This window comes from Pygocentrus nattereri, chromosome 6 (assembly GCF_015220715.1).
Source record: "Pygocentrus nattereri isolate fPygNat1 chromosome 6, fPygNat1.pri, whole genome shotgun sequence".
In the NCBI taxonomy this organism is placed as follows: Eukaryota; Metazoa; Chordata; class Actinopteri; order Characiformes; family Serrasalmidae; genus Pygocentrus; species Pygocentrus nattereri.
Genome location: NC_051216.1, coordinates 46,402,787 through 46,423,418, shown reverse-complemented (window position 1 = coordinate 46,423,418; position 20,632 = coordinate 46,402,787). Strand labels below are relative to the sequence as shown.

The 20,632-nt window shown below is 42.9% G+C and overlaps 2 protein-coding genes across 2 annotated transcripts in view; one reads left to right on the top strand and one right to left on the bottom strand.

Annotated features, from left to right (window-relative positions):
- Positions 1 to 111: 111 nt before the first annotated feature.
- pdcl3 (phosducin-like 3) lies at positions 112 to 5,303 on the bottom strand. The gene is made up of 6 exons (XM_017717956.2): positions 5,051 to 5,303; positions 3,565 to 3,682; positions 2,845 to 2,935; positions 2,159 to 2,302; positions 1,018 to 1,226; positions 112 to 724 (listed from the first exon to the last, which is right to left on the bottom strand). Exons 1-6 carry the CDS (start codon positions 5,054 to 5,056, stop codon positions 579 to 581), a joined length of 714 nt encoding a protein of 237 aa, XP_017573445.1. The 5' UTR covers positions 5,057 to 5,303; the 3' UTR covers positions 112 to 578.
- A 5,779-nt stretch (positions 5,304 to 11,082) lies between these two features.
- The window catches only part of LOC108439514 (TBC1 domain family member 8), a 37,143-nt gene continuing 27,593 nt past the window's right edge, over positions 11,083 to 20,632 (top strand). Inside the window, exon 1 of the mRNA XM_017717961.2 lies at positions 11,083 to 11,430. Coding sequence (XP_017573450.1) covers positions 11,304 to 11,430 — 127 coding nt within the window. The 5' untranslated portion in view covers positions 11,083 to 11,303. The remainder of the gene's footprint in view (positions 11,431 to 20,632) is intronic.

Genomic DNA, 20,632 nt, shown 5'->3' with positions numbered 1-20,632 from the left:
TCTTGCATTTTGTTCCCTTTTTGTTTTTACTGACTTTGTGAAGACATCTGGACCTAATGAGTGTAGAAATACAACTACGAACCCAAAATAAAAAAAAAAAAAAGACACCAATCATAAATCAAGTGTTTTTATGGTGACAGCCAATGATAACATTTATATAAAACCATTTAGACAATGATGAGAAACATGTATAATGACATACATGCCATAAATAAAATATTCATTTTGTATTTTATCTTTATCTAGTATTCCTGGTGTCAACTCAAAAATCCTGTTGTCTCCGAAGTCTGCAGTTCTTCTGGCCTTGTTTCAGAGCAGTTCTTCAGCATTACCATTAGAGGGAACACTTCCGCCAAATATGGCAAGGAGAATAAAAACATAGGAGTGCATTCATGATACTCATCTCTGTTCAGCACCACTAACATTTCACACTTTCTTCGAATCTGACAACAGCTGTGTTGTCGAGGGGAACATGGAGCATTTGGCTCCTTAGATATGAAAAATCCTTGGCACCTTTAGAAATGCATTTGGCCAAGTCCGGTTCTGTTTTCATGCGTCAACCTCCATGGGATGGAGGCTCAGTCCTCGTCAGATTCATCACTGTCTCTGCGGCTGGGCATCGAGCAGCGGATGGAAGTCATCAGCTGATCCTGGATCTGCTTCCTTGGGTTCTCTTCCAAGTCAGTCTTCACTGCACCGCTTTCTGCCAGCCGCCACTCCAGCTCTGGTGAAGAGACAACCGCAGGAAAAAGATTAACACAACAACCGCCTGAGATTGGAAGCTTTAGAATTTTACTGTGATATTGAACGTTATCAGTATGACTACAGAAGGATGTGCTCTCAAATCACTTCTTACAATTTCTTCAAAACCACAATAAGGGTCAGTTTCCCTGTCAGGGTTTAAGCTGAGTCCTGGACTACATGTTCTTTTCAATGGAGAATGTTTACTCAGAATGCTGTGAAGACTACGCTTAATCCCTGATTCAATATGTATAAAATAAATAAAAACTTCCATACCATCACACTTCAGGTTCATGCCTCCGAAAACAAGGGGGCCGATGAACTGGGCCTTCATCTCTCCCTCGAAGTAAACAAAGATTGTGGGAAGGTTCCTGTCAGGGTAGTTGGGGATGCAGGTGGTGGAGATGGACTTCAGGAACTTTGTCTGTGGGAACTTTCGGGCCAATTCTGAAAGGTGCTGGTTTATGAGCGTGCACAGTGGGATGCTGGGAATATAAAGGTCAAGCTATTATAATTTTGATATACAAAGAAATATTCAAAATACACACACAGCATACACTCACCAGCCACTTTATTAGGTGCTAGTTAAAGGTTGGACCCCCTTTTGCCTTCAGAACTTCCTTAATTCTTCCACTTCCCCACGCCCACTTTCAACAAGGTGTTGGAAACGTTCCTCAGAGATTTTGTTTGGTTATTTGAGTTCCTGCTGCCTTTCTATCATCTGGAACCAGTCTGCCCATTCTCCTCTGACCTCTCACATCAACAAGGCATTTTCGACCACACAACTGACCGCTCACTGGATATTTCCTCTTTTTCGGACCGTTCTCTGTAAACCCTGGAGATGGTTGTGTGTGAAAATCCCAGTAGATCAGCAGTTTCTGAAATAGTCAGACCAGCCCGTCTGGCACCAACAACCACGGCACGTTCAAAGTCCCTTAAACCCCCTTTCTTCCCCGTTCTGATGCTCGGTCTGCACTTCAGCAAGTTTTCTTGACCACCTCTACATGCCTAAATGCAGTGAGTTGCGGCCGTGTGATTGGCTGATTAGCTGTTTGTGTTAACAAGCAACTGAACTGTACCTAATAAAGTGACTGGTGAGTGTACATTTCTACTTAAAATTAATGTCATTTTCAGCAAAAAGGAAAAATATGTCCAAAACTAATTTGACATAATATGAATAAGCTTAAAATAAGGTAAAAACAAATACTGAAGAACTTGGATTCTATTTATTACTAGTTCAATTCCCATGGCTCTCCCTCTTCCTCTGTAAGACATCAACTTTCTAGGCCTTTTTGGGACCCTTTCCAGAATACCTCATCCGTGAGAAATCTCAAACTCTGTCCGGCAGGCTTGGCTTGGCTTGGCGAGAGGACTAAAGACTTTTCACAACACTTCTTTGATAAGACACAATACTCACCCTGGTTTGTAGAGGTGCAACACCACCCAGATGCCGCTGCCAGCCTTGTTCACCTCCTGAACATAATCCTGACCAGAAATCTCATTCACTTCCCCAAACACATTCTTTATCTGGTTGGCTTTCCACTCTGCAAGCCTCTTCTGCCTGAGAAACAACAGACAAAACATCAATAAAGACTACATAATATGGGTTTTAGCTTGTTCAGTCGTTATGAGGTGTTAACGTGCATTTAAGCAAAGGGAAAAAAAAATTACAATTAAAAAAGCAACCCCCCCCCCATGTAGTTGTTAAGCTAAGATCTGATATGTGAAGATTTGATAACTGAGGTCAGCTTTTTTTTTTATTTTGCACTAGAGCAACAACACTAAATAAGGCAAATGTGCTGTACCCCACCAATTAGCATGTTGCTAAATGCTTGCCAAAATCATAGTTGCCTGACCTGTAATCTCCAATAGACTTAATTATGTGGTTTGTGTCACCGTATGACATCTAAATCACAGACATACATGTTACAAACAAAAGTACATATCTAAATAAAGTAGCAACCCCTAAATTTTGTTAGCTAAATGTGGAGTTAGTGGGGGTTTTGGGTTGGTGAAGGGGGTTAAAATCCAATATCAATTTAAGAAGCTTTAATCAATAACGGCTGTATCAATGCCCTTTTAACAGGTCCTGGTAAACATCACCTGTACATCTCCATGGCAACCTCATCCTCATCACTGAACTCATCCTCATTCTCCTCCAGCTCCTCCAAGGTCATGTTCTCATATGTCTTCACTAGAGGAAATAAAGGAACCACAAAAGACAAATCAGGACAAGTTTCTACAACAAGTTTCTACAATAAAACTTAAACCATGTACTTCTCCAATGATCATATCTCCAACTTCTGAAAGCTCTTAAAAGTATTCACAGTCCTAAGCCCTTCTAACTAGTACACTGAGAAACTTTAAGTGCACACTTTCACACATTGCTCACAAAAGCGTTCAACTGCACACAAACGACTTTATAATCTCCACAGAAAAGCACAGCCAACAGAATGAGATGCTGTAAGGTCAATATGCCTAGAGGAGTATTAAGCCCTCCAGCATTAGACTGTGGTACATTGGAACTGCATTCTAAACCAATAATCTCTGGGCTGAGTTGGAGTGGTGTTTGTGCTCTTGTGGCTGAATGCAATCAAATCCTCACAGCAATGTTCCAACATCTAGTCTAAAGCCTTCTTAGAAGAGTAGAGCCATTACTGCAGCAAAGAGTAGAAAAAAAATCAATTAATACCCTTGACTTCAGAGGAAAGGCTGGGAAATGCCTGCAAACTTTTGGCCACAGGGTTTGTTAGAGATGGAACACAAGCTTGTGGTCATCACACACACTTTCATCCAGTTTTCTGACACTTTTGAGAATCTTACCAATGGACGGTTGCTGAATAATCTGTTCCTCTTCCTCATCCTCCTTCGGCGTCTCTTTAGGAGGAAGGATGCCCTTCCTCCGCAGAATATCATTCCACTCGGTGTCTTCGTTTGGGTCCTACAGCCAAAGGAATTCACATAGAGTTTGTAGAACATTTTAGAAAAGGTTCTCTAGCAGACAATCAGAGGTTCGCAGGAAAATTGACCAAATTTTCCTCGTTCCCTAAATGTAGTCGATCACCGGAAAGATGTTTGGTGCACTGGTTATGTACGTAACAAGTACTGGAAGTATAGACAAAACTCAGGCTTCAAGGCGGCTGCTACAGTGTTTGCCTATATGATGTACTTCCATCTATTTTTTTATGGATAATGAGGAAATCTGAAAAGTTGTGATTCCTTTGGAATTCTTGTCTTTGAAGCAGAGGATTTAAAATGTTTCCAAACACTAATGATGACAAAAAATTTAAGTAGTAATTCAAGTTGTTACAACCAAACTGAAGGCAAAGCAGAGAAACTAAAATTCACGGTTAAAATTCAAAGTGCTGACCATGATTTAAAATTTACCTTGTGTGTAAACTCCAAGACGAATGGACCAAAAGAAACAACCCAAAATGACTTGGGAAAAATTCTAGTTCCTTTGACTTACATTAAAAATAAAGCATGTTTTTTCCTTCTCCTGGGAAGTTACCACTTTGGAGATTTTTCTTTTGGAGGTTTTGTTCTAAAAACAGCAATTAAATCTGTTACTACTTGTTTTTTTTTAGTCTTTTCTCTCTAAAATAAGTATACTTGCATTTTGACTGAATTAAGTGATAAACAATTGCAAGAAGACAAGTAATTATAGCTTAACTTGCCTACTTAAGCACAAATAATGTGAGGGCCTCCAGTGGATCACCTTCCATTACTTGCGGCCTCTTAGCTCCAGTGCTAAAACTAGAGAAGCAGTCTTCAACCACCAAACATTTCTCGTCTGCTCGACTAAATTCGGGTAAGAGATGGGGAACGTTATCCTAAATTAGCTAATACAACCCTCAAATAAAAGAGTTAAAGTGGATTCACTTCAATATAATAATCATTCAAGTAGACATAAAGCAGCAACCATTAAAAAAAAACTTAAAATGAGGTTTAAAACCTTATAAAATGTTCTGCATTCAGTCTGTTAGACATTTTAAAACAGATAAAGGGTCTAAAACTAAACGCAGTTTCCTAAAATCACCTGGCTAGAAGAAGCTGGTTAGCTTCTTTTTCAAATGGTCCCGTTCCACCTTAAACGGCGCAGCAGTTGTATTACGGCGCCTGAGGAGCTAGAACGAAACTGCTGGACGATTTAAGGTGGAACGGGAAAATTCGAATAGGGCGCAAACCTCAGCCTCGTCCTGTTTTTCGTCTTTAGAGGAAAGAAACTAAACCCAATGCGGGTGTTTACCATCTAAACGAACCCGCTGATGAATTAATTAAGCCTAAAATGTGATATTTAGAGACGAACCTGCATTATTTTGTGTTTTCTCGCCGAGTTCCTCTCAGCTCCAGAGCTCTGACAGACTGAGCGCCGCTGGTTCCCGTCCGACTGGAAACAAGGGCGTCCAAACTCGCCTGTTTTTCGCCTCTGATTCAAACTCAGAATCTACCCCACATGTACGGGTTTTATATAGAGATTAAAACGTCTAGAGGGGCAAATAACGGCGTATCGTACTTTGACACTGTTTAACCTCTGAAACGTGGTGAGAGTAGGACTGTAATATGGGTGGCACCGACTCAGTATGACCATATAAGGAAATGGAATGTACCATGTGCATGGTTAGGGTTCAGAGGGGGTGGGGTGGGGTGGGGTGGGATGGGTAGGTGGGTGTTGGTGGAGGGGGTTGTGGGGCAAAATCCAATTTGGGGGAGCCGTTTGGAGAGGGGGCTGTTGGGCCACGTGTTCCAGCCCATGCTGTCCTGTCACTCAGGGTGGGACACCAAGACAAACAAGGCCTTCTGCCATCATCTCTGGGTGTTACAAAAGAGCTCCCTATGGTTCTTCAAGGGTTCTTTAGTGAAGAAAATGGTTCTACATGGAGCAGCGAGCCCTTTGAAGATTAAACCGTTCTTTGCATCAAACAAGCGTTCTTCAGATCGTTGGAAAATGTGCACGAATTTGCTATAGACATTTCAATGTAGAACCTTTTGAAAGGGTTCTATATGGCACCCAAAAAGGTTCTTCTACTGTTACATGCTTGACATAACTGCAATAGAAGAACCCTTTTGAGAGCTGTGTAGAATTAGTTTTTTTTAGAGGTTCTATGTAGAACCATTTACAGCGCACTCTCCATCAACCTGAAGAACCCTTTTGCGATGCCAAGGACCCTTTAATCATACAAAGCGTTCTTTGAGTGTTCATGGTTCTACATAGAACCATTTTCTTTACCCCTGAGGAACCATCTTTTTTAAAAGTGCACACTCTTTTAAAACCAAAAAATGGTTCTTCAAGGGTTCCTTAGGAAAGGGAATGGTTCTTTAGACCCACGAATTCTATATAGAATCATTTACATTCTTAAATGGGTCGTGGCATGTTGAAATGGTTCTTCAGATTGATGGAGAATGTGTTCTATGTGGTTCTATATAGCAGCAAAAAGGGTTATTCTGTTATGATGTTCGACATCATAGCAATAGCAGAAGCCTTTTTGGTGCTATATAGAACCTTACACAGCATTTGCCTTCAGTTTGAAGAACCGTTTCACCATGCAAAGAACTATTGGCTCTATACAGAACTGTTCCCTTTACTAAAGAACCATCTTTTTCAAGGGTGTAGGTCAGTAATTAAGCCCAGGACCCTAAGCCCTGTGGTCCTCCTCCAAGTCCACACTTTGTTGATGTCAACAACATGCTGACCTACAGGCCATGAGATCTCAAGGGTTCTTCGTTTGGGACAGAATCGAGCGACATGCAGGCTCTACATGTGCGTTTTTCAGTTTTTGACATGATTTGAAAACGTCTGTTGCTCTTTACATTGTGTGTAGATTTCATGATGAATGGACCAAAAGAAACGACCCAAAATGACTTGGAAAGACGTCTGGTTCCATTGACTTCCATTACAAGTAAAGTGTGTTTTTTCCTTCTCCTGTAAAGTCACTATTTTGCGTTATGCTGCCTTCAAGTGCTTCTCAGGAGGTCATTAGTACATGATACTATATGTGCTAAAGCGGCCTTGGTCAGAAGCAAGATGGACATGCTGGGCGTAATGCTTTTTTGTTTATCTTTTAGGTCCGTTGTCAAAGAGAGTACTTTTGTTTTGTATTAGTGCAACAAAATACAAAGTGGACAATTTAATGTAGAGCAGTAATATTTTTATCCAGTTATACGCACTGCATAGCATACTGTCGCGGTCATAACAAAGCCTTGCATCTCCAGAAGGATAGCTCTACAGGAGAAGGAAAAATGATTCATAACTCTGAATGTAAATGAATGTAAAGAGATTTTACTCCAGTTTTGGAGCATTTCTGTTGGTCCATTCAGCATAAAATAGTCACATAATGTAAAAGGCAGCTGCTATTTTTAAAAGATAGTGTCAAAAAATGAAAAACAACAAAAATGGAGTTCCGAAGTTTTGTTCCGACAGTGTCGATATGCTCATACGTATGTTTTTCTGGATGTGAAATGTGAAATGTATTTCACTCCAAAGTGAAATACACCCAGTATTCAGGCCTTCAGGAGTCATTACGATGGCCACAGGTGCTCACTTGAGTTTGCATAACGTAACTAAATGATAGGAAATTAAAAAACAGAGACATTTCATGTAAGAGGCCACCGTTGGGTTTGTCGATGCAGCCCTTGCCAAAAGCCACACTAAGGAGACATAAAAGGCGCCCCTTTGACCTCTGAAATGAGAAATGGGACACCTGTAGCCACTTCTGCTTGCAGTCTTGCACAAATGAGGACGGCAAATGAGCCAAATGGGTCAGGGCTTTTGATGGCCCATAGATCTCTGACATTGTGTGTCATGGTGTATAAATAAAAAAGGCACATTTTCCCCCAGAATGTCATTGGATCTCCTGAACAACAACAGGTTGATAAACAGAGAGATCCAGTGGGTTTGGTGTGAAACGGTTCAGACGTCTTTACAGTGGTGGTGATAGGAACCAGGCGTCGCCTTGACTACAACACAGATATAGACACTTTATTTACCATCCAGAACCTCCAGAGAACCTGCACGAGTCTTCTGAGCTTACATGGAGCATTGATAGTAAAATAGTGGTCAAGAAGGCCAAAACCTTCTCAAAACTATCTTAAAACAGTGTCTCAGATCATCAGGCACTGAATTCATGACCATTTCATGTGAGAAATTTATCTGAGGGAGCTTTTAGAGGTGGCCGTCTGGTTCCTATCACCACTGCTTCTTTAGAACGGAGCATTTCACACCCAACCAATCTAGCTGTACATAAATAATGGAAAAATACCTTTTAAACAAGTCACCAGCTTCATATTCATTACTGTAAACACCACAGTTCTGATAAACTAAGAGCCAGAATGAAGATCTAAAGCACTGTAGCTATCAGATGTGCTCTTTTACTGGGGCTTAAACATTTCAGGTCAGAAATGAAGGTTGGAAACCTATAAAACTGAAATATTTTCCAAAATCTGATCACATGCACACATAAACTCCACAACTGGAGCGAGGAAGCATTCACACTTCCGCCTCCAGCCTGCAGTCTGACAACGGAAGTGTGGGAACATCCAGCGATGTTCTTTTTTTCCCACCTGTATTCCGGAAAGTCCCGCCCTTCCGCGCTACGATCAGCCGCGTTCCAATCTACGGTCTTGTGCTCTAACTAGAGGCTCCTGACCTAGTGGCTCACTTCATGCTAGTGTGCACCCAGCGTTTGTTGGACACGACCATCAAGTGAGCCACTTGGTAGAACACCTAGACCGTGTGGTTTGGAACGCGGTACCAAGGCCCCACTGGGATTCTACGCACTTGCTAAGCTCACTAGTGTGCGGATTGGAGCGCAGCCCATTAGCTCTCACTCGAGATTCAAAGCTCTTTATCTCCTCAGAACAGTTCAGGGCATCTATGAGCTTATAATAAACGCTCAATCATATGGTGAGCAGTGAAATAAGGGTAAGGTAGAAGGTGCCGGAGCAAGAAGACACTAAACGCACCACATACTTAGAAGTTATTAGCTCAGAGAGTCTGGGACGTAACATGATAAAGACTTTAGAGTATTAATACAGCATAACAAACAAACAAATAAAGAGTTAAAAAGTAAAAAGTGATATAGTTCCACGAATATTGTGTATATGAGATAAAAGGCCTGAAAAACACGGTAAAATGTACGTTATGTGAGAACATGGCTTCGTTTAAAGGCTTAGACGGTGATGTAGACGCATTTTGGGTCTCACTTTATTGGACAGTCCACTACTGATCATCTACAGATGTTCAAATTCTTAACACGCTACCTGGTGAGTCTAAACTCAGCCGATGCTAAACAGTGGTGGGGCTGGAGTTAGGATTTGGACCTGGGTTAGGGCAAGGAGCAGGAACAGGGTGTAGGCGCTATGTGTCAAACACAAGGCCTGCGGGCCAGTGTCACGGGCCTGACTTGGCCCACGGGCCTTGAGTTTGACGCACGGGGCCTACATTATAATTTGTCATTAAGAAGTACTGTTAGCTTGAACCCAGCCAAAAGTCACACTGGGCCTCAGTCACCAACTACGATTTTAATTTCCTGTTCATTAAGATTAAGAGGCCCTTATCAGCCCCACCACGAGGACATTTCACCTCCGCAATCTAACCCATGTGTGCAGTGAAACACCACATACACACTAGTGAAGACACACACACACACACATACACACATACTAGGGGGGCAGTGAGCACACTTGCCCAGAGTGGTGGGCAGCCCTATCCACAGCGCCTGGGGAGCAGTTGGAGGTTAGGTGTCTTGCTTAAGAGCGGCGACCTTCTGCAAGGCTGGGTCCCTAACCTCCAGCCCACAACTGTCCCCACAACTGTCCTCAACGGAGCAGAGGTAGAACGTGTGTCCAGCTTTAGGTTCCTGGGAATCCACATCTCGGCAGACCTTTCATTGTCCTTCAACACCTCCCATCTCATCAAGAAGGCACAGCAGCGTCTTTACTTCCTGAGGAGACTAAAACAAGACCGGCTGTCTCCTCAGATCCTCACAAATTTTTACAGATGCACCATCGAGAGCATACTGACCAACTGTGTGACCGTGTGGTACAGTAGCTCCACTGTGGCGGAAAGGAAATCCCTGCAGAGGGTAGTAAGGACTGCTCAGCGCATCACAGGCATGCAGCTCCCTGCCATCAAAGACATTCACCACCAGCGCTGTGTGCGCAGAGCACACAGCATCATTAAGGACCCCTCCCACCCCAACCACAAACTGTTCAACCTACTTCCATCCGGGAGGAGATACAAGAACATCCGGGCCAGAACCAGTCGGCTCAGGTCCAGCTTCTTTCCCTCCACAATCACTCTGCTGAACTCCACACCTCACTGATAACACTACCACTAATACTGCACACAGCGGACTATGAACACTGCCTTTCATACTACACTCACCAATCAGAGCTGTTGTTTTATTTTATTTTATTCATCATTATTACCACTGCACAAATGTAACATTCTACTGCCATGTAAATAACACATCGCAACAGTTATTCTATACAGTGTACATCTCCAACATGTTCATGTACATATCTACACATCTATAATCTATTTTTTTGCATATCTATAAGTAATTTATTCTATATACTGTAATGTTGCACTATGCCTATTTATTGCACACTTGCACACTCTCTTTTTGCACTATTTGCTACTATTTGCACTTCTGGTAGATGCTAACTGCATTTCGTTGCCATGTACTTATACTGAGTAATGACAATAAAGTTGAATCTATCTATCTATCTATATCTATATTGTTAGCTTGTTTCACCCTGAGATACACTACAGTCCCCAGCATGCACTGCAACGTAGCATGCATTCTAAGGGCCAGTGCTTACCCAAAAGGAAAAGATGCCTGATGTCCAGTTCAAACAAATAGGTTTAGTAAAAACCTAAAACACTTTATTTTTATTTTGAATTATTTTTTTATTAAGTATTCAGTGCCTGGTTTGCTGTTGGCAGTAAACAATGTAAATAAATAAAAACACAGCTGGCCCACAGATTTGCTGAGCTTTTTTAATGTGGCCTTCTGAGTTTGCCCCCCCCTCACCTTGTAGATTCCCACCTCTGGTTGACAGACCGGCGCTTTTACTAGAACGGAATAGGTAGTGTACGAGTATACAAGTGTACGAGCGTGCGTCAATTGGAACACACCCTCCGCACAAAGCACGCCGCTGATTGGCCAGTTAATACGTCGTTCTCGTCACCGTAGCAACAGCGGAACGCAATGGAGCAGCTGGCTCGCTTCGCAAAACTCTACGGTTGCCGTGGTGATGGGAGTGACTTCTAAACCAGCCAATCAACGGGCTGCTCTTGCGGGAAGGCGGGGCATGTCTGAATACGGGTGGGGAAAAAACACGGCGCAGCTCCACTCGGGCTGCGACTGAGGAGACGGAACAAAAACATGAACCAAAAGTGGCCGAGAGGTCGAGGAGCTGCGTGCGGCGCGCAGAGGCGTCCAGCGCACGGCTAGCTGTGTTATGGGCGCCTTACTGCTGGACTCGGGCCTTCCTTGAAGCACAGCAAGCGCGCAGGACTGCCTTTGTCTGGTTGTCTGGCACCGTTTTTGGTAAGGATGTGGCTGACTCCAGAAGAGGTTGCCCTGAAAAACGCCCTGAAGCTCTGGGTCACGGAGAAATCCAACGACTACTTTGTCCTGCAGAGGAGGAGGGGGCACGGAGACACTGGGGGGAAGATCACAGGTACAGCAGTCACCCTTTTCCCCCAACTCCAACCTCCCCACCCAGCCCACTACTGCTGGCTTTGGGAATCTGGCAAATGAAGTGGAGGAACTGAGATCAGACTGAGTTGTCCCACTCTTCAACAAGATGGTTCTTTAGCAATGGGAAGGGTTCTGTTTGGAACCACGACTTCTATATTGGACCATTTGGCTTGTTTAAGTGGTTCTTTGCGTGGTGAAACAGTTCTTCAGGTTGAAGGAGAATGTTTTGATGTCAAGCTTCGAGCTCTTTCTGGTGCCGTACAGCGTAAACTATTTCCAGTGAGGTTCTGTACTGAACCATGTTGCTGTTCTCGGAACAAAACCTTGCATCTCCATTTTTGTTGTTTTACAGTTTTTTACATAGTTTGAAAATGCCTGTTGCCCTTCACGCTGTGTTCACGTTTCATGATGAATGGACCAGAAGAAACGTCCCAAAATGACTTGGAAAGACGTCTGGTTCCATTGACTTGCATTAAAAGTTAAGTGTGTTTTTTCCTTCTCCTGTAAAGTCACCATTTTGGAGATGCAAGGTTTTGTTTCCCGGCGAAAGCGATGTTCAAAGTGTTCTCCGTCAGTCTGAGGAACCATTTCACCGTGCAAAGCACGAAGTGCTTCTTTGTAGTACTCGTGGCTCCAAGTAGAACCAATTCCTTTGCTAAGAAACCCTTGAAGAACCATCTTTTTTTAAGTCTGCAGATTGAAGGGCCTGGTATTGTGAAGCATGGGTGTTGGTATTGGGGTCCGTGGATCTCGCAATGTACTTGATAAAGTGAAGATTGCGTTGAGCTTATCTACCAATCCTCACAAAGAGAGCACATACTTATAGGCAGGGGTGGATTTGGTGGTTCTAGGAGTTTAGGCCAAAGACCAGAATGGGAGCCCCCAGTTTTTAACACTCATGTTCTCCTCAAATTTGCTAACATCTGTTATCCTCGGGGTCAGTTTGACCCCAGCAATTTAAACGTCGGGGAAATATCAGAGTTCTGGTGGGAATTATGGTTTCCCCTCCTCATTATTATTGGTTCTCACCATTGTCCAGAATATCTGCTGATCATAGGTGGACATCCAGATTTTGGTTTGGTACAAGTGAAGTGGTGGTTCTTCCAGTGATGCGCATGATCAAATGAAGACTGAGTCGAGTTTGTCTCCCAAATAAAGCAAGTTTGAGATTTTGAGAACGTTGAGGTGACGTGTCAAGGGGTCTAATTTGTCTTCATATCAACAGATCATGGAAAATATCGTCAGGTGTCATCAATTATTATGGAAAACTGAATTTTCCTCACTTTTTGGAATAGTTAAAACCGTATATCAACCTTGTTAAGTATCATGACGTACCACTCACTCCTCAGTCCATACGGGGTCCATCTCACGACACTAAGCTGCAAAAATGGCCTGTTTGAGCCCAGATGGCTGTTTGAAGGAGCAGCCAGTCAGAGCAGAGCTCATTTACATATATCAGTTTAAAAGGCACAGTAACAAAAGCTGTCTGTTCAATTCTAAGGTGTAAAGAGAGGCTGGAAAACTCATGTGAAAATAAGTAAATGGGTCAATTTAGAAATGAGGTCCAGATTTTGAAAACGTGGCCCTGAAAATGGAAGAAGTGAAGCACATGACAAGATTCATTACACTGTGTTTACAGGCGGTCAGGCGTCTCCTACAGACCATGTGAGTGCCTTTAAGAATATAATGCTTTATCCAAACAGAGGGCTTATGATAAGCCACTTACAAACAGAAAAGAGCGCCGCGTAAGTCTTTTGTGCTACGCTCTCTGGGTTTTGCGGACGCTGTGGAAAATCAGAAAAAGTTGCATCCTGGTTGGGCTTTTGTTTCAGCTCCGCCGGGGAGTTTCCTACACCCGGGGACGAGTTCGGCTTGTTGAAAAGGATCCAAGCTCATGTCCACAACGGCTGTCAGACCAGACGAGTAGAGAAATAATGACTGCACTACCAGGAAAAGTAACTTTTTCAGCAAGGCAGTAAAAATGACTAGTAGAAGCTCAAGTGTTCCAGCTTGAAACCAGTAAAAGTTAAGCTAAACAGTTAAAAACCAGTAAAAAAAAAACAGCTGAATAACTTGAAGAACCACTTAGTACCTCTTAGTATCTCCAGTGTCTGTCAGTGAATTGGGGGCAGTCGTGGGCTGGAGGTCAGGGAACCAGCCCTGTGACCGGTCGCCGGTTCGATTCCCCTTGGCTGACAGTCCATGACTGAAGTGGCCTTGAGCGAGACACCTAACCCCCAACTGCTCCTGGGGTGCCGTGGATAGGGCTGCCCACCGCTCTGGGCAAGTGTGCGGACTGCCCCCTAGTGTGTGTGTTCACTAGTGTGCTTGTATGTGGGTGTTTGTCACGGTGACAAATGGTTGTAAATTCTATCCAGAGGAGCTGTGAGGCTAAAACTGGCGTCTCATTTGAATTTTCCATTCCACCTTAAATAGTCCAGCTGTTCCATTTTGCCGCCTCAAGTAAAATCCAGAATGAAATTCGAACAAAATCAACTTTGAAATTCTAATGAAATTAATATCCACAATAGATTTAAAATAAAGTGAATATCCAAAATTAAATTGGAATAAAATTAACATTCAGAACGAGAGTGAAGTTGTGATGAAAAGAAATATTCAGAATGAATTTAATTTAAAAAGTCTAGAATGAAATCAGAATAAAAGTAATATCTGGATTGAACTGAAAATAGTAATAATTAATCCATAATAAATGAATATCCAGAATAAAATCCAAATAAAGTTAATATCCTAATTAAAATATAAATAACAGTAATATCAAGAGTACACGTATAATAAATTAATATCCAGAATGAAATGTTAATACCATTTATGTACAATACATTAATATCCAAAAAGACGTTGTAATAAATTAATGTCCTGAATGAAATTAGACTAAAATGAATATCCAGAATGAATTTTGAACAAAATAAATATCCAGAATGAAATTTTAATACAATTAATAGCCATAATTAAGTTCCGACAGCATTTATATCCTCACATTAGAAAGTGGTGATCAAATCCTGACGTAAATAACTTTCCAAATATTACAGTAAATGGATCATCGTGGGTGTAATTTCTAAAAGTCCTTGAAAAAGTGAAAACATCATCAGAAATATCTTGTGGTGTCCAGTTGAGATCGACACCTACATTGTGTAAGCGGTTATTTGTTATCGTGTGTACATATCACAGATTATTGATCAGTGATGCGGATCTTTGGACTGGTGGGCTGTGTAATTGAGAAAATGGAGCTGGATCATATCTGCCTGTGGAGGGAACTTTGGGAAGGGAGCAACCTGTAAAACCATTTCCCTGCTTTCCCTGCTTCTTCCGTTACGGCTCCCTGGAGCCCCTTTAAGAAAAGTCCGAGCTTTCTGTTGTGTCACTGGTACGGTTGGCAGCGGTCCAACGCCCAGTGTATCACGCTGATGCAGAAAATGCTGGAACTGATATTGAATGAAAAAAGAAATCACAGACTTGATCCAGTTTTGTGATAAATGTGACCTGAAGTCTCACAGACTTGCTTCTGGTGCACAATAAGAATAAATAAAGATGATCATGTGATCAGAACAGTGGCCACAACTTTAGCATAGGAACAAGAAGCGGCTCGGTACCGACCCGGTCACTACGGCTCCTTCAGCTTAAACAGTTCCTACGTTTTAATCTATATGTACACACATTTGTTCAGGGACTTAAAGGGCCTGTTGCCTTCTTTCGCAATAATTTTGTTCTCTCGCAATAACTTTGTGTTCCCTAGCAAGGGATTTTGTGTTTCCACGCAATAATTTTGCATTCTCTTGCAATCATTTTGTTCTCTTGCAATAATTTTGTGTTCCCTTGCAAGTGTTTTGCTTTCCATTGCAATAATTTTGCATTCTCTCACAATAATTTTGGATGCCCTTGCAATAATTTGCACTCCCTCATAATGATTTTGCATTCGTTTTGCATTCTCTATAATAGTTTTGCATTCTCTTGCAATAATTTTGTTCTCTTGCAATAACTTTGTGTTCCCTTGCAAGTGATTTTGTGTTTCCTCACAATAATTTTGCATTCTCTTGCAATAATTTTGCATTTGTTTTGCATTCTCTACAATAGTTTTGCATTCTCTTGCAAGTGATTTGTGTTTCCCCGCAATGATTTTCCCACATAGTGATTTTGCATTTCTTTTGCAAACGCAATGGATGTTTGCAAAACATTTGTGAGAGAATGCAGGAATATTTGCAAGTGAATGCAATACCATTGTATTTATTTATTTTACATTGGCACTGTAAGGGCTCAGTACGTTTGCACTGCAAGTTATATTTGTATATATTTTTTTGGCGTGAAACAGTTTAACGGAGGAAAAGAGCCACAGCCGTGTTGTTGGCTGTGAACTGCCTGAACGTGGTACCTCTGGATTTCTGTATTAAGTGAAGTGCTTCAGTTGAGAGGAGCTAATTTTCGAAGCGTATTGATTTTAAAAGAGGATGTCCGGTCGATGCCTGATTTGGTGAGGTGGCCATGTGGGCTCTGGCTAATAAAGTGGTAACAGGCCATGTGGTTTTTCCCTTTAAAAGCCTGCAGGCCAAAGCCGTCATTGCTGAGTGAGGCAGTGAAGCCTGCTGAGCTGTACAGTGCACACAGCACCAAGGAGGAAGTAGCTAAAGCTGCATAAACGAATGGCATCGATCAGCCGTGGGTTAAATTCCCCACACCGCGTGACTCGTTTACTCATTTACTAATGGACTTGTCTGTGTTGGCTTATGATTGACCAGTGAATGCTGAAGCAGAGACCAGCGAAAGCTGTTCTGTTAGTGATGGCCTCTGATGTTTCTCCTGTCTGTGGTTTTATTATTGAGATGTTTATCTCCAGCGCGACTGACAGCGCTGGTTCCTGGACTGATCTTTCGTTTGGTTGCGTGAGCTTACAGTGTCCTGACCCGAGGGAGTGGCTGGTTAGCAGCTGAGACTCTGTGTGAAGCTATGCTGACTTAATTCTAGCAGAGTCTTTATAGGCCAGTCTCCAGTGTCCAGTCCCTCTGTAACAGCCATAGAGGCCGAAGGACGTTTAGATCAAACAACTTTGAATGAATACAGATCTGATGATTAGCTTGGAACTTGTGAGCTTCTGTTTACTAAGTCACAGTGGTGGACAGTAACTGAGTATCTGAGTAAATGTAATTAGTTTCTGTACTTTAGTATTTTTGGTGTATCTGTACTGAAGTTTCTCCGTTCTGGACTTTCTCCTTTCACTCCACTACATTTCAGAGTGTAATATCCGACGTTTTCCTCCTACATTTTGAGAAATCTGTCGTTCCTTTTGGTTTCTGTGTGTATAAAAACGTAACATGTCAAAACGAAAGAAGCGCAAAGCCAGAGCACCAATCAGGGCCCAGCGGTCACTTTGTTTAGAGCTGGTTTTGACCTGTTGGTCATACCGACCCAGTGCAGCACGCGGTTCAACGTCAGCGCAGCAGCGTAAAACTTTGGGAGAGTCTGTTCAACATAAATGATGAACTAACCTAACTTTGTGTAAATAGAGCTCAATATAGAAATATGTCCACATATGCAGTCGAGACTGACGCGGCTTTTTTCTGAATTTCTACAAACACCATTTCATTTTATAGTAAATGAGTTTGGGCTGGTTTATGTTTATGAACAGACGCCTACAGATCAACATAGTAAAGGAGCTCATCTGTGATCCTGAGTTTAAAGCCAGTTTTTATTCAACTTAAACTTGGAACTAAGTTGTAAATAAATCTGAAACTGAAACTTTGCTTGTGTGTAAAAAGTGATTTCAGAGCCACTCGGTTCTCCCTGATGGAAACTGTTTACCTTCAGTGTTTTGTGCTTCTGATCATTTTAATAGACGTCAGCGTCACTAATTAATGACGTTCTATTAAAAGACTGGTTTACCAAGAGAGACGCTGGAGGACTTTCACCTGAAATGAGTTCATGAAGCCAGTCTGGTTATAAAAATGATAACAGGACATCAGAGCCAGAATTCCTCTTTTAGTACTTTTACTTTATACTTAAGTACATTTGAAGGTAAATACTTTAGTACTTTTACTCAAGTGGAGGTCTAAAGGGAGGAACTTCTACTTTTACTGGAGGAATATTTTACCTTGGGGGTCTCGACTTTAACTTCGTCCAGCTCTGCTAAGTCAGTGCTAACTCAACCCTAACCTGCTACTAACTCAATACTAAATCAACATAACGAGGCTAACTCAGTGCTAACTGCTGATTAGCTTGTATAATTGAATATGGATGAAATGACCTGAACTGATTTTAGATCTGTGCTCTTACTCTGAGATCCTTGAGAAATATGGGCCTTTAAAAATCACTGATAAAGTCGGACAAAATCACAGAATATTGGTGGTTTTTGGCTCAAATAACACCAAAACATGCATTTTCAGGTTCTTTACGTGTGAATATCTCCACAACATGGGCAGCCTTTTTGCCACGTTTACCAGGCGAAGGAAAGTGGTCGCGTGCTCCTGGTTGTTTGTTTACAGTGGACCTATTTTGTGAAGTGGACCTATTTTGCTCATTTACAGTCTACATCATTTTTAAGGTCAATAGATTTACAACTTCAAAGCTCCAAAAACACATTTTTCTCATATTGTACATCTCCATGAACCATCTGTCTGAAACTGAGGACCGTTCGTTTGCCAGGGGAACGACCCAGGCTTATGGTTGACTAATGACTGCTGAGATGGTGGCCTGCTGCGAGTGAAAGCTGCCGTGTGTTATTTTTAACTGGGGCTCGTTTCTTCATCTTCCTCTTTCTGTCTCGCTCAGCAGCTGAAGGGGAAATGTACAGCTGTTGCCCCATGCACAAGTGTATTTACTCAAGATAGCGACAAACGGTGAGCGATACTGTGGACAGCGGTTCAGCACAGCACAGCCTAGATTTGGGTGGGCAGTACATCGCTGGGCTAGCCCATAGATGACCTGATCCCGGCCCACTGTGGGTTCCTCCAGACTGGGCCCACATCAGTCAGCCCACTGTAGGCCTTTAATGGATTTGAGTGGGAAGTGTGTTGCTGGGAAAGCCCACAGATAACCCGACACAGGCCCACCGTGGGCCATTTTACTCTGGGCCCTTAATGGATTTGGGTGGGCAGTACATTGCCGACCTAGGCCACAGATAACCTGACCGCGGCCACTGTGGGTCACTCCACTCTGGCCCAACATCAGTCAGCCCACTATGTGCCCTTAATGGATTTTGGAGGGTAGTACACCACTGGGCAAGCCTGAAACAGGCCCACTCTGGGTCTCTCCACACTGGGCCTACATCAGTCTTGCTCTTTAGATTAGCGCCACCTATCAGTGAGCTCCCACACCATCAGACATTGACCCCTCTAAAGACAAATGGGCAGAAGATGTTTATTTAGCCATCCAGACATGGAACAGAAATTTGACGTCAGAATTTTGAAATATTATGATCATTTTTACATTTGTTACTGTTCTACAGCCGTGTCCGAGTCACAAACCACATAAGCAAGTCTGTTCGGTGCACCCTGCTAACTGGTGATGCTAGTAAGTTTTCATTACCTGTTAGCTACATTAGCCTCATAGCTCCAGTGCAAAAAGTAAAGAAGCAAACTTCAGACACCAAACGTGTCTTTGCTGGTCAGCCACACTGGGGGTGAGCAGGGAAACATTCGTGTACATCTGAGTTTTGGCCAGACTTTCCTTTGACAGTGTAAATATATTGAAATGGTCTTCAGCAACACTTTCAACACCAGCTCTGGGGAAAAGTTGAGACTTTTGTCTGCTGGTGCATTCCAGGCAAGTCCATATCGTTCTCCATGACGAAGCAAAGCAGTGGTTTGTGGACAAGTGTGCATTTGTGTTTGGAAATGTGTGTGTCTCTCTCTCCCGCACACACTCAGACATCAGATATATATCTCCACAGTATATCTCCACTCTTTGTCCTCTGCTATGTACACAAAGCTGTGGCCTGTTCAAACAGGAACTCTTTTCTTCCTCCTCTCCATCTCTTCTTCCTCACTTGCCAAACAGGTCTGAGGTCCCGCCATTTCCCAGAAGCTCAGTCCCGTACTCAGCTGATCAGAGCGGGACTTTACTAGAATATTCCTGCCTCGGGGACCTGAGGCACGGCCTGGGGCAGCTGCTTTGAGTTGCAGATGTTTTGCAGTGAAACTGAGGCCTGCGTCTTTGTGCTCTCTTGTATAGACGTGATACTTCTGCAAAAATCAAATGTACAGAGTTTCTACAGGTGCTGTGGCTTTTTTCCTCATTGTGCACTATAAAGGTACCTTTTCTTTGATCAAGCTACAAGCAGTGTAAATATACCCTCAAAGGTACAGCGGTGGTTTTAAGGTCTGATTGTGCACCTTAAATACGTTTTTCAGGTGAAAAGTACATATTTGTACCTTTTCCTGACTAAATTTTCTTTTGGATTCCCCCCATTTCCACCCACTAGTTAAGACTCCTCCCAATCACACCATACCACCAGCGCTAGGAGGGCTGGCAGAGGCGTCCTCCGAGACGTCATTGGACAGCCAAATCTGTTGCGTCTGCTAACTGGCATTGCATTGAGTGTTGGGGAGAATGGGGGGCCATCCTACCCGCCCAGAGACTGAGGCCTGTTGTGCTCTTGGCCTCCCGGCCACGGACGGCTGTATCACCAGGGATCGAACTCGCGATCTCCTGATTATAGGGCGGATATATTAGACGGTTGCGCCACTCGGGAGCCGTAACGTAATCTTTTAACGAGACGAGACGGGGTGTCTGGAGTCAATACAACTCAGAAAATACAATTTCAGTGAATTACAGTTCAGTTATGTTCCCTGACTGAAGGTACCGAGATGTAACCTTGAGGGTACCACCCCAGTGACAAGAGGGGGACTGCCCCAGTGACCGTTTCGTACTTCTGAGAGTGTACTGGGCCAGTCTTGGGCTCAAGGTTAGAGAACCAGCCCTGGGACCGGAAGGTCGCCGGTTTAATCCCCTGAGCCGACAGTACATGACTGAAGTGGACTTGAGCAAGACACCTAACCCCCAACTGCTCCCCGGGTGCCATGCAAGTGTGCTCACTGCCCACTATGTGTGTGTGTGTTCACTAGTGTGTATGTGGTGTTTCACTGCACAGATGGGTTAAATGCGGAGATGAAATTTCGCAGTTGTGGGACTAATAAGGGTCACTTGATCTTAATCTTGTTGTTGTAAATAAGCTG

Excerpts from the sequence above, each read along its gene's own strand:
- pdcl3 (XM_017717956.2), bottom strand. Across the intron at positions 2,936-3,564 it reads TATTCAGCAACCGTCCATTG|TGAAGACATATGAGAACATG; the intron begins GTAAGATTCTCA and ends TATTTCCTCTAG. Across the intron at positions 2,303-2,844 it reads GTTGCCATGGAGATGTACAG|GCAGAAGAGGCTTGCAGAGT; the intron begins GTGATGTTTACC and ends GTTGTTTCTCAG.